Source organism: Ceratotherium simum, chromosome 19, assembly GCF_057802395.1.
Source record: "Ceratotherium simum simum isolate JZ-2026a chromosome 19, ASM5780239v1, whole genome shotgun sequence".
NCBI classification, from domain to species: Eukaryota; Metazoa; Chordata; class Mammalia; order Perissodactyla; family Rhinocerotidae; genus Ceratotherium; species Ceratotherium simum.
In genome coordinates, this window is record NC_141918.1 from 13,412,436 (window position 1) to 13,434,449 (window position 22,014).

General features: G+C 34.7%; 1 protein-coding gene across 3 annotated transcripts in view; it reads right to left on the reverse strand.

Annotated features, from left to right (window-relative positions):
* RNGTT (RNA guanylyltransferase and 5'-phosphatase) overlaps positions 1-22,014 on the reverse strand; it is a 304,153-nt gene that overhangs the window by 29,104 nt on the left and 253,035 nt on the right. For 2 of the 3 annotated variants that reach the window (XM_087443866.1, XM_004422111.3), the window contains one exon: positions 18,371-18,437. In XM_087443866.1, coding sequence (XP_087299992.1) covers positions 18,371-18,437 — 67 coding nt within the window. Of the gene's footprint in view, positions 1-18,370; positions 18,438-22,014 lie in introns of those variants that run through there. The other variant, XM_087443867.1, reaches the window with a different exon arrangement.

Here is a 22,014-nt window from a genome sequence, read left to right on the forward strand (position 1 = left end):
CTACAAACAGTAAGATGTTCACACCGGTCTCTACCAGTTAGGCAGAGGCACCTTCCCATCTTTACAGATTTTTTTTTTTTTTTTGAGCAAGATTGGCCCTGCACTAATACCTGTTGCCAATCTTCCTTTTTTTTTCTCTCTTTTTTCTCCCCAACACCCCTGTACATAGTTGTATATCATAGTTATAGAGTTGTAGCTCTTCTATGTGAGATGCCGCTCCAGCACGGCTTGATGAGCAGTGAGTAGGTCCACGCCCAGGATCAGAACCGGCGAACCCCAGGCTGCAGAAGAGGAATGTGCGAACTTAACCTCTACGCCACCGGGCCAGCCCCTGTACAAATGTTTTTAATACACATCTTTCTCAAAAGCTACAATATGCTACTTACTACACAATAACTGTTTCCTCTCAGGAGAGAAATTTAAGCAACATTTTGAAAACTTCAATTTGTTGAAACACGTAACCATCTGCTGAGCTTCTTATTTCGTATCAGCAAAAGTGAATTATGCTAACTTTTGCTACTGTCAAACAAAAAACATTTAAAATGATTACCAATTTTGACTCTTACTCTAATTGTTTTCAGTTTAATATGGTAACACATTTCAAAAATGATATCAAGGACGCCACTTAACTATAGCAGAATATTAAAACAGAATTTGGTAGAATCAATATACAGTGCTATTCATATACTATTCATATACTTCTGTCTGTGAGATATATAGTTTCCCATTTCAAGCAATGGAAAGTTTCAGTTGTAAGTAAAGATATACACAAGTAAAATCTTAAAAGGTGAATAAGAATACAGGAAAAGGTAAGATTTCACAGGCAGTATATGATTATTTGCCAAGTAAGTGACACAAATTATACACCACTCTCAGAAAGAAAGGATTGCTCCTTTCCAGAAATTGGCTCACATCTCTGTTATGGCTCTTACTGTATTATTCTTTGCCTTTTAGCTATTTGTATACATATCTTAAGTTCTTTGAGAGGACAGATTTTATATTTTTCATTTCTGAATCCCACTACAGTATCGAAAAATACCTAGCACTTGCTACATGCTCAATAAACGTTCATTTGAATACCTGAATAAATGAATGATTGATGATGATGATGATGATAAATGTAACGAAGACAGCAGCCACACTCAGGGCCAAGCACTGCTCTAAGTGCTTCACATGTATTAACTAATTTACTATTAGTTTTCTCTCGGTATCTCCACTTGACGAATGAGGGAACGGCACAGAGAGAACAAATAGCTCACCTGCATTCATTTAACTCCTTCACACCCTTCTTCTTGGCCTAAAGGTGACTTCATTAGGGAGGTCTTCTTTGACCCATTAGACAGAGCTAGCTACCCTTGCCATCTATCCAAATAACCCCTTTATTTCCCCTATCATTATAGTCATCACTCCTGAAGAACTTATTCAATCAGCAGTCTCATACATTACACAGTAAGCTCCATGAAGGCAGGGACTGTGTCTGTCTTATTCACTACTCTAACCCCAGTGCCTATCAAAGTACTTGGCACATAATGGGTCCTTAATTAATATAAGTTTAATGACTGAATGATGCATAACATATAGCAAGTATTCATTAAATGTTTATTTAAGGAATAAGTAACAAAAATGAGTGAATCTGAGGAAAGTTTCAGTTGTAAGTAAAGATATACACAAGTAAAATCTTAAAAGGTGAATAAGAATACAGGAAAAGGTAAGATTTCACAGGCAGTATATGATTATTTGCCAAGTATAAGTGACACAAATTATACATCACTCTCAGAAAGAAAGGATTGCTCCTTTCCAAAAATTGGCTCACATCTCTGTTGAAATAGTCAACGCAATTGTCCAGTAGGCATTTGAAGATGCAAAACTGAGGTTTAAGAGAAGAACAAAGATTAGAGGTAAAGATTTGACAGTTATCTGCAGATTATCCAGTTATAAATGACCATGACAAAACTGTGACATTATGATACAAATACATATTATTTGTACATTCAGGAGAACTCAACATCATATGTTTAAGTTGTAAGCCTCCAAAATAAAAATTCAGAAAGAGTCCTTAACTGTAAAACAGATGAAACCATTCTTTAATAATACGTGCTTTTATGAGAGTGCCTGGAATCTGCTATCATGATTATATACCATAAGCACCAGCACAGTAGAAATGAGTGACCGACAGCAGACTAGAAAGCTGAACTGGTTCAGTCCCTTTGCTTGAGAAACTTGAAGATACACATGTGCAAGTTAAATTGGAAAAAGCATTTTAAGTTTCAAACCTGTTTTACATCACTTGGTATGGCCGTGAGCAGCAGTGACAGAGACATCAGCGACTGCCACAGTGAAGAAAGGGAGACTGAGTAGAGGCAGCAGGCTCCCTGAAGAAAAGAAACCACTGCAAATGAAAGAACATTATTTCTGGGCACAACTGCTGATGCTTTTTGCCTTCTTGACTGTATTCACACATACACAGCCAGTAGGTAGAATCACACTCAAATATTTAGGATCACAAGAGAAATGTGTATAGTTAAAAGAAATAAAAGGTAAGTCTGTAGGCCCTTTAAACAAAAAAAACACTAGCACTAGTGTAGTCCCGCCTTAAGGAAAACACAGAATTAGCACCCCCTCGTTAGAAAAAGAAAAAATAGCAACGCAATGTCAGTGAATGAAACTATTCTACTTTTCCAGGAGGATGTAGAGAAACCTTTAGGCTCACTTGCCAAAGTTTACGGACATACACAATTGGGTGCAAATTAAGGTTACTGATTTTTTAGAAAGTTTAATTACTTGATTTTCAGAACTTATTGGCAGGAAAAAAAAAGAGCAGCAGCAAGAAAGGAACAACCAGAATTTGACCTTGAGAAATGACAGCTGACAGCACACTACCAACCACAAAAGAACTGTAATCTTGGGCCACTTTCTGAGGCAGCAACTGGCTTAAGAGACAATAACAATTCCTGAGGCCATCACTTTACTAAAGCACAGGCAAATAGCCTAAGATGATAATTCAAAAGTTATATAAATTACAGAACACTTTGAGAAGGTAGGGATACTTCTAATATATCAAAGGAAAAAAATTAACTTAAATGCTTGCTTAAAAAAGCTACATGGGAAATATTTCATTAAATGATGATGATGTTGGATAACTGAAGTCTTCACTCTTACATTTCTAGAGAGCTTGTTCTTTTCAATGCATTGTTGTAGTGGGCTGACTCTCCTGAAATATTTGATCAATATTCTTGAATGAAAAACTTAAATCAGCAATATTTACACAAAAACAGTGTTTTAAGAACAAAGAGAGCGGACTTAGGGAGTCAGACAACCTGGGTTCCAATTCCAATTATATCATTTACTGGTTGCACAATCAGGGGTAAGTTATTTAACCTCCCTGTGTCTCAATTTTCTCATCTGTAAATACAAATAATATTTACTTTATAAAATTTCTATAAATATTAGAAGGTATAATATGTCCTGGGCATATAATATGTTGCTCAATAAAAATAATTTATTTTGCTCTTTATAAAAATACCTTATTGTTTTCTACACCTAGTACAATTAAAATCAGATGTTACAATTCCATCATGTCAGAGCTAGGTGTTTGAAAATTATCATCGATCTTATACAAACATCTAACTTTGAAAATAATGTCAAAGGTTAATATTTCCCAAAGGAAGAATATATATCAAACCAAAAATACACAAATTCTATTATTGGGTAGCATATCACTAGAGTACAGGTTTCTACTTTCAGATTACCACATAGAAACACTGAAAGAAATGTTTAATGAAAATGGTACACTACAGGAACTAGATTTTTACATTTATTTATGTATTATTTATAAATATTTATTTTTAAGTCAATAATAAACTCTGGATGCCATGTTTTTAAAGTCACAGTTTTGAAGATAACTCTCTGAAGAAGCTGTGAATGCAACAACAAAGGGTAATTATCACCTTCAATGAGAAAAAGGGTATAATGAACTGATTTCTTTCTCATAATAAAAATCTGCATTGAACAAACTTGAACCAATCAATCTGTTGTCTTTTTCCAGAATATAATTCTCCTGCGTCTAACAGACTTGGGCTTAATCTTAACTTCTCAAGACACAAAAAAGAGATGAACATAACTGAAATAGCAACTATGGAAAGCAGGATCTTCCATGACTTGAACTGTCAGATTCAAAGACATAACCAGCCATGTTAAAAAAGGTTCTCTAGAGCATTCACTTCTTGTCGCAAACAATAGTTCAACTTGAGCAGCAACAGAACATCAGAAACAATAAATAGAAACATTAATTTGAAATATTTTTGTATTAGTTCCACTTCTTTGTTTCTCTTGGAAACTAACACTTCAAATAATAAGAAGAAATAAAAAAAAAATTTACTGACAGTTATGACTTTAGGAATCCAGGATCCTTTTGTTATTATTATTATTATTATCATTATTATTAGCTTCTTTAGCTGGGGCCTAAAGAAGCCATTTGAAATATTGATATGAATTACCAAGAAAATGTCAGTTCTTTATGCTGAGCTTGGTTCTTACCTAAAATTTTGATGTTTCTCTATAAAGGTATTAGGGTTTTTTCCCTCCCTACTTCCAACTTAGAAATTCTTAAAGTGGTCTGTGTAGTCTTGCTGTTAGTACATTGGTTTTTTTTTTTTTTTCTCTCACACCAATTTACCTCTTCAACCTCATCTTCTATTACTCCCTTATGTAAACCTTTGCTCTGGTACCTAAGGCATGTCTTTATAGCTCCACACTTCGCACTATTTTCCTAAAACACCTCTCATCCTTCTATCCTTAGAGGGGGTAAACTGACAAAGACTAAAAGACTCTCTTTCTCTCTCTCACAACATACTATTCACCTGATTGGTAGGACAACACAGTTCTTACTTCCTTCGTGAACCCAACCTCAACTGCCCCAGGCCGCAGTTCCTCCTCAGCTTTTGACATTTATAGCTAATTCCAAGCATCTGACACATCACGTCCTATCTTGTGTTGTTAATTATCTTTTTATAAAACGATTTCTTCCATCTCGCCAATCAGACTATAAATAAGTTGGGGCAGATAAAATATCTTATTAATCTTTATATCCTCAGTCTCCACCAAAATATCTTGTGCATATATACTTAATTGATGTTTCTTTTTGACTAGGAGGTAAGTTTTGAGATATATAATGGACAAGAGAATAGTACATATAGTCAAGGGAATAGGGAACAGTAAACATTCGAGAGGAATGGAAGTTAAGGAAAATAAGGGTACAATGGGATGGGAAAGCCTGATGGAAGAAATTTACATTTGCCACAGTGGGCAATAGGAAGCCACTGTTGGTGATAATTTAAAAATGAAAAAAGCAAACTAATGCAGAATAAACTTATGAAAGGTTCTGAGGGCCATAAATAGGAGATTGAATTTATGGTAGAGTGTCAAGATGTCTAAAATAGAGACTATCAAGGAGTGGAAGGTTTTGAAAAGGAAAGAGATATGGACCTCCTTCAAGTCACTCAGAAGAGGTAGATGTTAACAATCCTAGCCAACAGAACTGACTGAAGCAGAGACCTGGCCTCAAGGAAGGTGGATCTATTAAGGACATTTAGACTCCACCAAGAATGAGTAGAATTCAAAAGAATAGACTCATCTTTACTTTTTTCTCCCAAACTATAATTTTTCATGATTTTATTGATTTAATAAGTCATTCAGGCCAGTAAAGGCATTTGAAAATCATCATCAGACTTAAGATTTTATTTATTATGGGTAAGAATGACTCCTACAAGAGCCTAGGAGTCTACTATATCTTTTAATAGGATATAATAGCATGGAATATTTCATCTCTAACAGCAACTTATTCTTGCCAATACAATTTCTACCTTTTCCTTGTGTGGCTCCATTCTACTCCAGAAATCTCCACTTTGTGACAACTAATGACCTATATCATGTGCATATTACCTTATTTCATTCACCCTTTTGCTAAACCATACCCACCCTGAGAATACTTCCTTGCTTATTCTCACAGACACTGCCTTTTACATCATCCAATTACCTTGTGCTATGCAACCAACCTACTCATCCTGAAACTTAAAAAACATCTGTTCCTTCTCCTTGCAATTCTGCTATAATTCTTTTTGCAGCTAAAATCAGCCCTGAGTCATCAAAATGCCTCCAAGATACATTAATCTTGCAAAACATTTAAACGTTTTAATTCCAGCTATGCTCACAAAGCATACTCGACTTTGAGCCAGAAAATAAGAAACTGTTTTTCACTGTATCTGGCAAAACTGCCACACCTGGTTGAAAAAAAAATCTTGCAAATAAGAAATTAACTTTGTCTTTCTGAGCTAATCACAGCACTCAAAATGCTCAGATAATTTGTTTATATTCCTGATTTCCTACCAGCTGGTTCTTTCTTAAAGCAATAAAGTAGATTTCTAGAGACTGTTTCAAATTATTGACCATATAACACTTTCACCCAAATCTCCTGGATATTAAGAAGTAATAAAAATAAAATAAAAATCATTTAATACAAAAGAAATAGAACAAGTAGGGTTCGCTGTTCTAAAAATGATGGTTGAGCAGAAATATACAATCAACTTCAAAACAGATGCTTTGGGAACAGGAAGGAAAATACTTCATAACTATATCAGAAGATATTGTAATTAGAAGCCTTTTAATATCTCAGAGATTGACAAACATTCCCAATACAAGAACGCTCAGCTCTTGCTATTAACAACTAATGAACATAAACACTCAACGATGAATAAATAAGCAGCAGAGGTGGGATGGTAACTTTGAGGTCTTTCTACTCCCACCTCTTTTTACGTAAACAAACCGTATGACTCTCTATCCTGAACCTTGTGGTGAAACTACATTTCCTTTGGTCAAGCCACTTAGTCCAGTCACTTTCTTAATTAGTATTACATCAATTACAGGGATAACTTTGGCCTACTGTACAAGCAAAACTCAGATGGGCTTCAAGGTCTATAATAATATACTATATAATGATAATGCAACATAAATAGTAACGAGTATACACTAAAATAATACTCCCTAGGAGGCAATATACTGTAACTGTACTACCTGTTGGTGGTGTAAACTTGGGTTTGTCACTCAGCCTTCTATGTCTTCCTGATCTGCAGAACTGGAAATGCTAAAAGTACCAACACTTTATGGGCTGTTTGAGAATTAATTAGAACAGTGATTGGCCCATAGTGCTCAACAAATGTTGGCTATAATATTTTTTTGTTTAATAATAGTACTAACTGTAACTGTTCATGATTTTGGTTTTAAACAAATAAATTATCCTGTTTTCCTTTTTCATGTTAGGAAGTTTTCAACTACTAGCAAAGAAGGAAACAACATGAGATATCCAAAGAGATATCGACATGGTTATAACATTTGATGATAAAATGAAAAAAATTATTATCTATTAGGGATACATTAAATTTAAATATTCTTTTATACTATTTTTTTCCAAAGCCTCAGCCTTCTCTGACAAAAGTAAAGTTTTACATTAAATGAATTTTCCAGTAGATAACTACTTTTATTAGCTAAGACTTAGAAAGTCGAATCTGATTCTAAAATACTGCATGCAATCTATTAAGAAGAAATTCCGTGTAGTCAACCTAAAATGTCATTTTGTGCCTATCCATATAGATTCTGGATAGATTAATTTTTTTAAAATGAGTGTAGAGGGGGCCAGCCCGGTAGCGTAGTGGTTAAGTTTGTGCACTCCACTTCGGTGGCCCAGGGTTCACAGGTTTGGATCCTGGGTGCGGACCTACGCACCGCTTATCAAGCCATGCTGTGGCAGGTATCCCACATATAAAATAGAGGAAGATGGGCACAGGGCCAATCTTCCTCAGCAAAAAGAGGAGGATTGGCAACAGGTGTTAGCACAGGGCTAATCTTTCTCACCAAAAACAAAAACAAAAAAAACAGTGTATATATAATGTGTGTTCACTGCTAATATTTTGTCCGCTACCAGATTTAAATCTTAGCAGAAAACTTAATTAAAAGTACTTTAATATCAGAAATAACATATTATTTTAGCAGATGAAGGATCACTTGGGAAGCTGTTTTCTGGGTATCAGAAATGCTCTGACCTGGTGACACTGTAGAAAGAATTTAAATGTTAATATTTAAAATATGTTAGTAAAACTGTAAATATCCAAATGGTACTTCAATTCTGACTTGAATTCACAATGTTAAACTTAAATTTATAATAGTTCTCCAAATCTTATATTTCATTGCATTTAGTATAGTTTGTGAATTTCTTGAGCTACAAACTCGTCATTTTTACTTACTGACAAATAATTCTACAGATGATGAAATTTTGGGATTTGGAGAAAACAAATACTTAGCTCACTATTTAGAAAAAACTATTTTAAGAGGGTATTAGATTTACTTGACTATACTTCTTTATCCCTGTTTTAGAAAATTAAAGATCCCTCCTGCCCACACCCAGATTTATTTATGACAGGATGTCACTTAGTACAGCAGTCTCAAACTTCTAAAGGTACTCAACTTAGCAACTTTAATATTTCCAACTTCAAATTTTGGCAACATATATGGATTTTTATCATCTAGTCTCAGAGTTTCAGAGTTTTTTAGTGTTTTTGAAGAGTCAACAAAGAGAAGACCGGTCTGGAACTTTCCTAACTGCCTGAATCATGGCCATAGAACATTTGAAATAGGTCTTCCCTGTAGTCGCTGCATTTTGAGGGGAAAGGTTGTTTTTTGAAATTTTATTAGGCAAGAGGACAAGTGAATATTCCTTCATAACTATTTACTAAAGAAATTTTATTTTCCTCTTTTGGGAATAAAGTAAAATATATAACTTCTAGATGTCTAATATAAATCTAGATCAGAAACTGTGGCATTATTTGCCAGAAAAATGACTTTAGCAATCGTCATTTTAGGACAATCTTTTATATTTACAAGGTTATCGACGCCTTTGAAATTGAAGTCAGATAACTACTTCTTTTTGGAAGTAAAATATTGGTAGGAAAAAACACAACAGGATAATGCATACCATGTTATTTCCTTTCACCAAAATAGGAGGTCCATTGTATTATAAATACCTAAGTGGGCTTGATACCATTTACTTTTTCGAGAACATTTCAAAATTACAAAACAGAATTGTTTATTCTTCTTCTCTCTAAACCTGTTTAACAAGAACTCTGCTTGATGTGATAGTCTAGTTTTTAAAAAAATTAGAATATGCTGAAATAATTTCTAATATTTTTCTATAAAGTGTCTAGCTCAAGAGAGATTTAAAGTCATCGGAATTTCCAGCTAAGAAAAATGCTTTAATTAGAAAATAATTTGAGGACTATATTTAAAATGTTGTCAGAATAATGTATTCACAAAATCTACATTTCAAATAAAGCTACTGATGTTAATAATAATTTACAACCATATCTTAAATTAGAAATTAAAATTAATTTATATTGCCTCAAAGATATTCCAACTCAAGAGCTAACAAAGATTAGAAAATAACGTTTTAAGGCAGTAAATATATATATAATTAGAACCAGAGTTTTAAATACTTTGATGAACTTCATGGTAAATACTTAATGGTTAAAATAAAACAAGAAAAACAAAGCTCATAGATACACAGAACAGATTGTTGGTTTCTAGAGGCAGGGGGTGGGAGAAATGGGTGAAGGGGGTCAAAAGGTACAAACTTCCAGTTATAAAATAAATAAGTCATGGGGATGTAATGTACAGCATGATGACTATAGTTAATACTGTATTGCATATTTGAAAGCTGCTAAGAGAGTAGATCTTAAAGTTCTCATCCCAAGAAAAACAGAAATTTTTGTAACTATGTAAGGCAACAGATGTTAACTAGACTTGTGATCATTTCACCATGTATCCAAATATGGAATCATTATGTTTTGCACCCAAAACTAATATAACGTTATATGTCAATTATACCTCAATAAAAAAAAAACCTGGTTTTTTGGGCATTCTTCAATAGTAATATTAACAAATATTTATCGATTGATTTTATGTCTCAGGCACTAGGCTAAATACTGAGGATACAGAAGTGCACAAGACACAGCCCAGCCCTACAGGGCTTACAGTCTTGCAGACAAATTTTCTAAGGCCATGAAGATAAGAATACTGAAACTGAAACATGTGTGACTACAGACATTAATTATTACTCAATTATTACTCATTTGCAGGAGAACCACTAGGACAGAATACTTTTTGGAACCCTAGTCTGCAATTACTTTGTGACTTGTTAGTAAATAATGCATGATTTTTAATATCCAGAAAGTTACAAAATGGGCTCACTCGAGAGCCCAGCAGTGGCCCTGAAGCACTCTGTCAGCAAATGTGCAGAATAAAAAGTCGTCAGCAACTTAATAGCTATTGCATAGAAGTAGGGAGACTTTTGGCTTCCTTTAGAGTTTATGTTTTTTTTTTAAAGCTTCCTTCACTTTTAGAATCTATTTTCAACAAAGGGATAACCACATCCTCCCCTATAACTGCAATATGAGACACTGAAAACTTGCCTCTTCATTTACAGTACTACAGAAAATTTAGCCATTATTCAATGAATATGTCGAACAAATCTAGATCTGATTCCATTGCTTTCTCTCAATTTCTCACTCACCTCTATTTCTTTATATTTTTTCATCTGGGGGAGATCTTATCTTTATTTCTTTCTCTGTCCTCAAAATACACGACATCACTTGGAAGGCAGAGCAGTTCCTTCTATTCTTGAGAATTAGGATTTTTTTGAAACAGAAAAGAGTTTTACCTGGCTCCATAAAACATCTTAATCCACTTCTCATTTATCTTTTCCTATATTTTCTTCCTCCCTCTTCCCAGCAACTATGACATCTCATCATTTTCTTTCCCTCCAAAGCCACTTGGAGGGCTACCATCAACTCAGTGGCAGGGAAGCTTCCTCACTATCATCTGCAGCACAAAAATGTGGCATTCTCCTGCCAGAAGCATATGGCAGCACTAGCTGGACAAGTCATACCTGCAGCAGTATTTGCCAAACTGTGAGTTGTGACTCATTTTCCAAGAGAGAAGTTAATTTAGTGAGTTGAGACTAGCATTTAAAAACCAATCAATAAAAAAATAAACAGAACAGAATGGAAAATATAGCTATTGCATCACACTTACTTTGAAACTTCCGTTTACGTTGTGTGTGTATAAATATATGTATGCGTATGCGTACTGGATCTCAATGGAAACACATTTCTTATATTCCTACAGGTCATGGTCAAAAATTCGGAAGCCACTAAACTAGAACACTCAGTTCTAGGGACTGCATCTTCATATGATGTAACTCTTCAAATATTTTAGAGATTTAAAATATGGATGTTAAATAATTTCTTTTAGTAAAAAGTGTGTCAATTTCTTTTAGTAAAAAAGCCACATATTTTCTAAAAGATGGTCAGTCAATAAACAAACCAAATCAGTTTTCCTAGTTCTTTCAGTATTTTAAAATAGAGATCCAAATAAATACTTTATCTTTAACTTATCCTAAAAATAAAAACTGACAAGTTATTAGCCACCTTGAAAATATCTTTAAGTAACAAATAACAAAATCTGAGTTCAATATACCTGAAAGGAAAAATATCCTACTTTTTGTTTAATAGAAAAAAGTCTGAGTGAATGGTTTGATGAATTTTCAAATATAATTTCAAAAATGAAGAACAGACCATTATTTCTTTGCATCTATTGCATTTGCATATGAGTACAAACACCAATCTTATATTTCCTTGGCTGTAAAGAGATTTTTAAAAATTCAAGCTGGGAAAGCTTAGAGTAGGAGACTGTAACCAATGGCACCGAGTCCCTCAGCAGGATGGAACCAGGCTCTGAGACAGAGAACAACTTAGCTGTACTGCCTCAGAATAATGGTTAGATTCCTTACTTTTCACATACGGTTGCTGCATGGAATTCACAGTTAAAATACAGAAAACATTTTTCAGCCGTTCTTCAGCATCCAAGTGGAAACTGTGTCTGACTCAGCCTTACAGCCTCACACACTTCTTGGGCTGTCAGAACTGGAAGAGGCAATGACTACCAAGCCCTGAGGAGAGGGACAGCCCTGTGGCCTTGAGACTTCCCATAACAACTCCTGAGTTGATTAAAAGTGATGCTGACAGGCTTCAATCCTTCTTGGTTTTATGAATTCTGTCTGCTAAGTGGAGCCTCAAGAACTAGAAACCTATGAGCATAGCATTAAGATTTTTACTAGACTGTGAAATGCTCTAGAAAACAACACAGACTAATAGGTATAAAATGTAAACTACTACTTAAACTTGAACACGTCTACAAAAATAAGTTATGAATAATAGAATATACATACACAATTAAGATACAAGTATTATGCAAAGATATAGAGAAATAACCCCCCGTCAAATAAAGGCCTTCTAAAAAACTTCTGATAGCTTGAAAGCATATAAATAGGAATTAAGAAAAATTTTGTGTTAATCAAAACTTCCCCTTTTAATTTCAAAGACTGCATATAAAGGTATAATGAACCATATTTCTTAAGAAAACCCTAAGTCATGTACAGCCCAGTACATTTAGAAACTTAATTTGTCTTAGATGAGGGTGAAATATGCTTCATTTATAGCACAAAACAAGAGCCGTGGATATGTGAGGCAATTCCTTTCTTATTCTATACTACAACACATTATAAAATGGTCAGTTTTATTTAGTTTATTATATTTTAGGATTAAACAAGAGAATAACCACGTATGTTTAAAATCAAGTCCTTCAGATGACAGATTTCTCTTAAAAACTTAAATTTATGTTTTCAATACTTTTTTGGTTAGAAAAACTTGGGAAAACATATTTTATTCACTTTTTAGGGTTCCTAATTTGGGATCCTTAAATGTACTTCAGTGGGGTCCATGAACCCTCTAAAAGTATAAGTGTGTGTGAGTGTAAATTTTTCTAGGGAGAGGGTCCATATCTTTCACAGGATTCTGAAAGGGATCAACGATCTGAGAACAGAGTCAATGCTTTGGGTGAAAGTTACATATAAAAGGACTGAGCTTATTTGAACAAAGAACCTTCCAGATGATTTACAGAAGATGTTAAGAGACAAAAGGTAAGTTAGAATTTTGTTGTTAGTGTCATTGACTCAACTTCCACCTCCTAGCGCCCCTGTGTACAGCAGAGCAGAACCCTGCCCGGTCTTTTTGAGCCATCCCCTCACCTTCCCATGCTATTTATCAGACAATGCTCTGCTGCTATTCATAGGGCTTTCATGGCCAATTTTTTCAGAAGTGGATAGCCAGGTCCTTCTTCCTAGTCCTAGTCTGGAAGCTCCACTGAAATCCGTCCCCCATGAGCGACCTGCTGGTATTTGAAATACTGGTGGCATAGCTTTCAGCATCACAGCAACATGCAGCTACCACAGTATGACAACCCCCAGACAGGTGGTGTGGTTCCGTGACTGGGAAACAAACCCAGGTGACAGTGGTGGAGCCGAATCTTAACCACTAGACCACCAGGGCTGTCTAAGTTGGAATAACTGCCCCTAAAAATAATGAAAACCCGAAACTAGCATGAAGATGTATAAGTCTAAGACTATCATGAAATACCATGTTTGTACATATTTGTGTTTTTATCTAGGGCTTGGATAGAAAATCAAATGTAAAAGATAGGTAATAATGGAAGAGTGTGTGTGTGTGTGTGTGTGTATGTCTGTAAGAATGGTTGTAATGACATGTTGTATACTAATAGTACAGATATCTATCGTCATGTTATAGTAAATTCCTGAACTCATTTAACATCTGTCCAAACATCTATTATCCTTTTTGTGTTTTTCTCTTTCTGATCTTTATAAAATGGAGCTCCTTTTTAGAAATACAATTGTACAATGTCTCTTTAACAGAGCTTCTAACACCAAGTCACTCACACTTAGTCCTGTGATGTTAATGAATGAGAATGCCTTTTCCTAAATATTCAAATGAACAATTTCCTATCTTGATTTATAAAAAAAATAAAGATTACAACAAATATCCTCCTAAGAAAAACAAAGCAGATTCCACTTATTACAGGTTATATCTGCTATTTATGCCACATGTAGTATCATTACATTTAGGTTAGTTGGAGAAAAATGAACATAAATACTGGTATTTCATGTCCTAAAAGTCAGGTGCGAGGCAAGAAAGGAAATGAACCATAAATTTCTAGCTTAATCTCAAGCATTTAAACTATGATTTTTCATTGTTCTCCAATTAACTTATAAGTATTCCAATTAGGCAGAGATCTATATAACATTTTCATAAGAACCATAGGAATTATGAAAGAACTTCAATAATTAATAAAGATAAGAAATCCATTCACAGCACATGAGTGAAACCTTTCCCATAGCAACATCAAAGGAAAAAGATGCCCTAAAATAATGGCCCTTTTCCTACTGAGTTGATTATCCAAGGCATAAAGGGTTGAGAAAGGACTGACCTCTGTCACTGGGATTGTTAGGAAAGGGCTGGATAAAGAAAATGTTATGTTAATGAATCAGGTGAGTGATGGAGGAATTACCCTCATACATACGCTTAGACTATGTTTTTGAAACAATATGTAACACCAACATACACGTATTCTTCCTTTCCCTAAACATATCAGATAAACTTCTCACTTTTTAGTTATTTCAGTTCTAATAAGGAGAAACAGGATTTACCAAACCAATGAACAGAACAAAATTGGGCTTTCAGAAATGTTCCTGCTGAAACTTATTAGGATTCCTGGCTATACTGCTGAATTTGGTGAACAGGGTAGTGAGGGAGGTTCATGAAGAGACTCTTGCCAACTCCACTCGTATTCCAGGGATATTAAAAATAGAAGGAAAAAAAAAATGTACCCAAAAGCTGTCATTACTTGAGGAATCAGGAAAGTTCAAGAGGGTCCACAACTTAAGATCCTGATGATGAACTTTTGAGAGTGTTTTGATTTAAGTTAAATTAATAAAGGTATTTAAAGAGGTGCTGATGCTACGGTTAACTCAGATAAAAGCTCCTCAGTATTAAATACCTTGTATGTCCTATTCTGGCTCAGTCTATTCTGAAAAATCCTTGTTTTTCAAAATATAAAAATATATGTCATATGTACAGGTAGAAAGGAATTTAAACTCAAATCCCACAAATGAACAGGACAAAAATAATTCATGGAGCCAAGAAACAAATGTGAAGAAAAATCTTTAAAGTAAATAAAAAACAACAAACAAATTTTACAGGCCTGTCAGAAAACACTAACCAAAATTACGAGAACAAAGAAAAAAGATGATCTCAAACTTTTGTTTTTATTAACTACCTTGAACTTTCAAAATATTATTCCATTTCTTACAGGAAAGCCTAGATGGAATCTACGATTCAACCCTCAACTAATATTACTATAAAAACAATTTTTTGTGTGTGTGAGGAAGATCAGCCCTGAGCTAACATCAGACGCCAATCCTCCTCTTTTGTTGCTGAGGAAGACTGGCCCTGGGATAACATCCGTGCTCATCTTCCTCTACTTTATATAGGACGCCGCCACAGCATGGCCTGACAAGCAGTGCGTCCGTGCACGCCCGGGATCTGAACCTGTGAACCCTGGGCCACCAAAGCGGAGCGCGCACACTTAACTGCTGTGCCACCGGGCCGGCCCCTGTAAAAACAATTTTTGATGAAAGATTGAATGCTTTCCCTAAGATAAGGAACAAGGCAAGGATGTCTGTTCTTACCATTTCTATTCAACTCTGTACTGTAGGTTTTAGCCAGTGTAGTAAAGTAAGAAAAAGCAATAAAAGGCATCCAGATCAGAAAGGAAAAAGGAAAACTGTTTTTATTAGCAGATGACATAATCATTTATGTAGAAAATCCTATCAAATCTACAAAAAAGCTACTAGCACTAATAATTGAGTATAGTAAAACTGCAGGATTCAAAGTAAACATATAAAAAATTTAATCATCTTTTTATATACTAGCAATGAACAATCAGAAATTGAAATAAAAATACGTCTATAATAGCATCACAAATATAAAATATTTATAAAAAAATTTATTAAAAAATGTGCAAGACCAATATACTGAAACAAGAAAATACTGCTGAGAGACATTAAAGATCTAAATAAATGGAGATATATGTGGTCTTCATGAATTGGAAGATGCAATATTGTTCAGATATCATTTCTCATGAAACTGATCTATAGATTCAACGTGATCCAAATAAAAATTCCAGCAGGTATTTTTATAAAAATTGACAAGATGATTCTAAAATTCATGTGGAAATTAAAGGAACCTAGGTTAGCCAAAATAACTTTGAAAAAGAACAAAATTGGAGGATTTACACGACCTAACTTCATGACTTATTATAAAGCTACAACAATCAAGATGGTGTAGTATTGGTGGAGGTACAGACACACAGGTCAATGGAACATAATAAAGAATCCAGAAATAGATTCACACATACATGGTCAACTGATTTGAAACAAAGATGCAAACGCAATTCAACGATGGAAAGGACAGTCTTTTTAACAAACGTTTTTGGAACGACTGGATATCCATGTGCTCAAAAGAAGGGTGGGAGATGACGTTCCTCTATACCTGAACCTTGAATCATATACAAAAATTAACTCAAATGGATAATAACTCTAAATGCAAAACCTAAAACTATGAAGATTCTAGAAGAATATATAGGAGAAAAATCTTTGTGACTTTGGGTTAGGCAAATATTTCTTAGATCAACACCAAAAGTATGAGCCATGAAAAAAAAGTTAATAAACTGAACTTCATCAATATTAAGAACTTCTGCTCTTTGAGGGCCCTTTTAAGAGAGTAAAAGACAACCCATAGCTGGGAGAAAATATCTGCAAATCACATATTTGATAAAAGACTTACATCCTAAAGACATAAAGAATGCTCAAAATTCAATAGTAAGAAAACAATGAACCCAATTAAAAAACGGCAAATTTGAGCACACACTTCACTAGAGATGTACAGACGGCAAATAAGCAAGCACATGTGAAGATACTCAACATGATTAGTCATTACAGAAATGCAAATTAAAACTACAATGAAATACTGCTACATACCTATAAGAATGGTTAAATTTAAAAAGACTGACCATACCAAATCTTGATGAGAGTGTGGAGGAACTGGCACTCTCACACTCTGCTCTTGAGAAAATAGTGTGGTAGTTTCTTAAAAAATTAAATATACAACTGTCATTTAACCCAGCCACTCCCATCTTAGGTATTTACCCAAGAGAAATGAAAGCATATATCCACAGAGAGATTTGTATACAAATGTTCATGACACCTTTATTTGTAATAGCCAAACAGTAAAAACAACCCAAACGTCCATCAACAGGTGAAAGGATAAAGAAATTGTGCTATAACCATATAATGGAATACTACTCAGCAACAAAAAAGAATGAACCATTGATAAGTGCAACAACATGGATGAATCTCAAAATAATTATACTGAGTGAAAGAAGCAGAGAGAGAGAGAAACAGAGAGAAAGGGGATGGGGGAAGGGAGAGAAGCAGGGAGAAATACTGTATGATTCCATTTACATGAAATTCTAGAAAATATGAATTAATCTATAATGACACAAAATCAGATCAGTGGTCACCTGGGGACTGGAAGGGTAAAAGCAAGGGCAGGAGGTGGGAACTCCAAAGGTGCACAAGGAAATTTTGGGGGGTGATGGATATATTCATTACCTTGATTATAGTGATGATTTCACAAGGGTAAGCATGTCAAAATTTATTGAATCGTACACTTTCAATATGTGCAGTTTACTTTATGTTAATTATACCTCAATAAAGCTATCAAAATTTTTTTAATGGCAAAACGGGTAATCTGAAAGATTAATCTGTGGCTCTAAGTTGTAGTCTTCTTTTTTTTTTTATTTTATTTTTTTTGTGAGGATGATCAGCACTGAGCTAACATCTGCTGCCAATTCTCCTCTTTTTTCTTGAGGAAGATTGGCCCTGAGCTAACATCCGTGCCCATCTTCCTCCACTTTATGTGGGATGCCGCCACAGCATGGCTCTACAAGCAGTGCGTCAGTGCACACCCGGGATCCGAACCGACGAACCCCGGGCCGCCGCAGTGGAGCGAATGTACTTAACTGCTTGCGCCACTGGGCCAGCCCCTAAGTTGTAGTCTTCTTAACTAATCAACTGAAGTGTTTCAGTCAAAGTCAATTCTACTATGGGCAAGAATATTAAAATAATCAATTCTTGAAAAATGATCACTTCCTCAGCAAAGATATACAAAAGCAAATGAAATTAATAATTCACATTCACAATATTTTTGATATGTTGATGGTTATTTGCAGGGTTTTGGTGGTGGACAAGTGAACTACTTCTACGAAAAGTATACCAGAAAATGAACAATCATACCTTGATTTGTGCAAACGGTCTTTCATAACCTCCAACATAGAGAAGGCCAACATTCTGAGGAAGTAACCTACAAACGGGAAAAAAAGCATTATTTTTAAATGCTCTTCCTTAAATGTAAGGTTGCATCACCATCAAAATTTGCATAACAGATAGATACTGTGAAAAAATTATATCTAGGCAATTATTCTTATCTTTTGCACTACGGGATAGTAACCAGCAAAGGAATAATTCTTATACTTCAGAAAATAGTGGGTAAATGTTGAGAATGGAAACTAAAATGCAGAACACTCTAACATATTAGTCATTCTAGCAAAATTACTGCGTAGTGTCCCTGGGGGAGAATTAAAAGAAGTAATTCATATATTTAAAAATCTATAAGGGGGCTGGCCCGGTGGCATAGTGGTTAAGCTCGCATGCTCTGCTTCGGCAGCCCGGGGTTCACTGGTTTGGATCCTGGGCGTGGACTTACGCACCGCTCATCAAGCCATGCTGAGGCGGCAACCCACATAGAGCAACTAGAAGGATGTACAACTATGACATATAACTATCCACTGGGGTTTTAGAGAAAAAAAAAAATTAAGCAATCTGTAAAAAAAAAAAAAAAATCTATAAGGATTCAATTCAAGAAGCATTCATTGTATATCTATATTATACACTACAGGAGATAATACTGATAAATAAATGGCAAGCAATAAGATATATTGGAGCATATGAGGAAGCCATTTGGGTTAAAACTAACAAGGCCTGACCTTGTTTTTCTAAAAGGGCCTGACATGGGCTGTTGAGCATGCATTGTACATCTGTTTTAAATATTTACTATGTCCCAAAGACAAAAATGATGCCCCTAAAGATAGGAATGTAACTTCTCCCATATCAGCATTTCTTTAAGAATAAGCATCTCTTCCTGGGAACTAAGGATTAATTACCGACCTGCTGTGCTCACCTTGTGACCACTGACCTGCTGACCACTGAGCTGCTGTGCCAGCTAAGCATCCCGTGACAATTGTAAAAGGGACATTCCTATCATATGTGATGTATACTCTTTGTTCCAATACGGTATATAATCACTCTGTACACTCCACTTCTTTGGTGCCCTTCCTTCCTTGGGGAAGGCAGGCCCCGGGCTAGCCCTCAGATCTGACTCATAATAAACTCATCCCAATTTTGATTCAGAGATTGATTATGGATTATTTGCATCGACAATACAAACCTAAATAATTCAGTCCCCAAATCTAACAGGAAAACCAGACACATAAATAATTAACCCTAACAAAAGGTGGCCTCTGGTAAGTGCTCTTTATAGAGGCATTCACCATTGGTAAAGTAGTGGAGTAAGAGGTACTTGCTAGGGAGGGAGCTGGAAAAGTTTGAATAGGTGGAATTTGGGCTTAGCCTTAAAGAGTGGGTAAGGCAAAGGGAGAAATTTAAACCAAGTCCTGAGAATGCAGAAGATTTGAGACAAAGAGGAGACAAGTATGGCTGGAGTAAGGGATAATTTAGTTGCAGATGAAAACCCAAATGAAGTTTGGAATGGACCATGAAGAATGTCAAACGCCATATCTTTATTCTGTAAGCGATATGAAGTCATATTTTTATAAGACGTACTGATTTCTCATAAAAACAATAAATGCATGTGAAAATAAAAACCAAACCATATAGATGGTGAAAAAAATGGTGGTTACCTTCCCTGCATCACCTCTCTCTTCCTATTCCCATTTCAAAAGGTCCATCATTCTTGACTGCATTAAAATATTGTGAACGAAGAAATACTATCATTAGAACTGTGCTCGTGGAGTGGGTAGTGGTGTAGGGTATGAGAAGAGCATAATTAAATATTCTTGTGTTTATCTCATCTTTCTTTTATCATAAATCTTTTCCTAATGGACACTGTGTGAGTAATGGACACAACTCTAGTCTTAACATTATTGTACATAAAGAATATGAAAAAAAATTTGCCTATACTCCTTGCCCAAAGCAACTAGGCCAAAAGACGAGTCTCCTCAGAGTCTAGATAGTGAATAGCCCTTTATGGCAGGTAAAAAAATTATCTCTAGGATGACTGTAAATTCTATTACATGAATCTGAGAATGGAACATTGAATAGTATCTAAAGTGAAGAAAAAAACTGCAAACTCAAAACAATCAAATGGAAAATTCTCAGTGTACCATATTGGTCTAATTATAAAAAAATCAGAACACAAGATTCTCATAACCATCCTTTTAAATTTAGTTAGTGATTTCAAAAACCCTACTTCAACAATTCCAGGATGTGCATTTATTCATATTTTAACTTCTCTGAGATTAGGATGCCTGATACTCTACAATGTCATAATCATTGTCACCAGGTGACAGTTGTGAGGTGGTTGTGTGATTACCTTCCATTCACTCAGTCTAGTAAGACTAAGAAAGCACACTCTCAAAGCACCTTAGATTTTATGAAATAAGGTAGATATGCAGTTCCCAAGAACATCCTCTGCTCCTCGACATTCTTTAAAGGCTATAAAGCATTAAAGGCCACTAAAAGAATGCTAATAGCTTATGAACACAATCCTAAATTAAATCAATTTAGCAAAATGCCACTTCAGTTTGGAATATAAGTGATACTTGAAGTAATTAATTTTAGCATGTTGTTGAAGGTTATAAACATGACTAAAGGCATTTGTTCACTGGATGGAAGTAGAAGGCATAGGAAACGTCCCTAAATCTCAACCGTGAAATGGAGAATTTCTTAGCCATCAATTGACAAATAAGAAATTAATCCAACCAACAAAACTTTAAATCTCTCACAAACCACTGCTAGTATCACAAATTTAATGTTAGTTATATATACCAGTAGTAATTTATTTCCTATATAACAAATGTTCACAAAAACCTTGATAAACCCCCTTTTAGAAGAATAGTCACTGTTCATACAAATAGATGCTAGAAACAGAAAAGAATAAAAGCTAGCTGACATTTAAAAATCAATATGCCCCTAATTACTATGCATATGCATTTCAGGAAGCTTGCCAATATACTATTTAACGTGTCCTCCCTACCTCCAACTTGCCTATCTAATAACTACCTTTTCCTAAACAAGAAATTCCTTAAATATATCAATTACATACCATATATATATTTCACTTTTTAAATACTGTTCTTTCTCATTCATGTATCTATTATTCCTTACCATAGATTATATTACCACCATCATTTGAGTGGGTTTTAATATGTATCATAATTTAAAGGCCTGCTATATGTAAAATAACTAATACTTGGAGAACACAAATTCTCACTTTTAAGATGGGACTTTTCTTAAAACGTTTTTATCTTTCAAAAAATTATTTTGCCAAATTGTATACATAATTATTGTCAAATCATAGGCACTATCTTTATTATGACAGGGTACTTGTGTATAATATAGCAATCATACATCTTAAATCTCCAGAGTAAGGCATTAATTCAGCACTGACAGATGCGTTTACATGTATATGTTAAAACAGAAACCCTGACTCATTTAGTACCAGGTAATTGTTTTGCCCTTAAGTTACGTGAACATTAACATAACCTTTACACAAATGCTAACAACTCTCAAAATACTTGCTTGTAACTAAAGGCTTCTACAGTGTGGCTAGCAAAAAGGATGTTTTTGGAAAGTAGTAATAA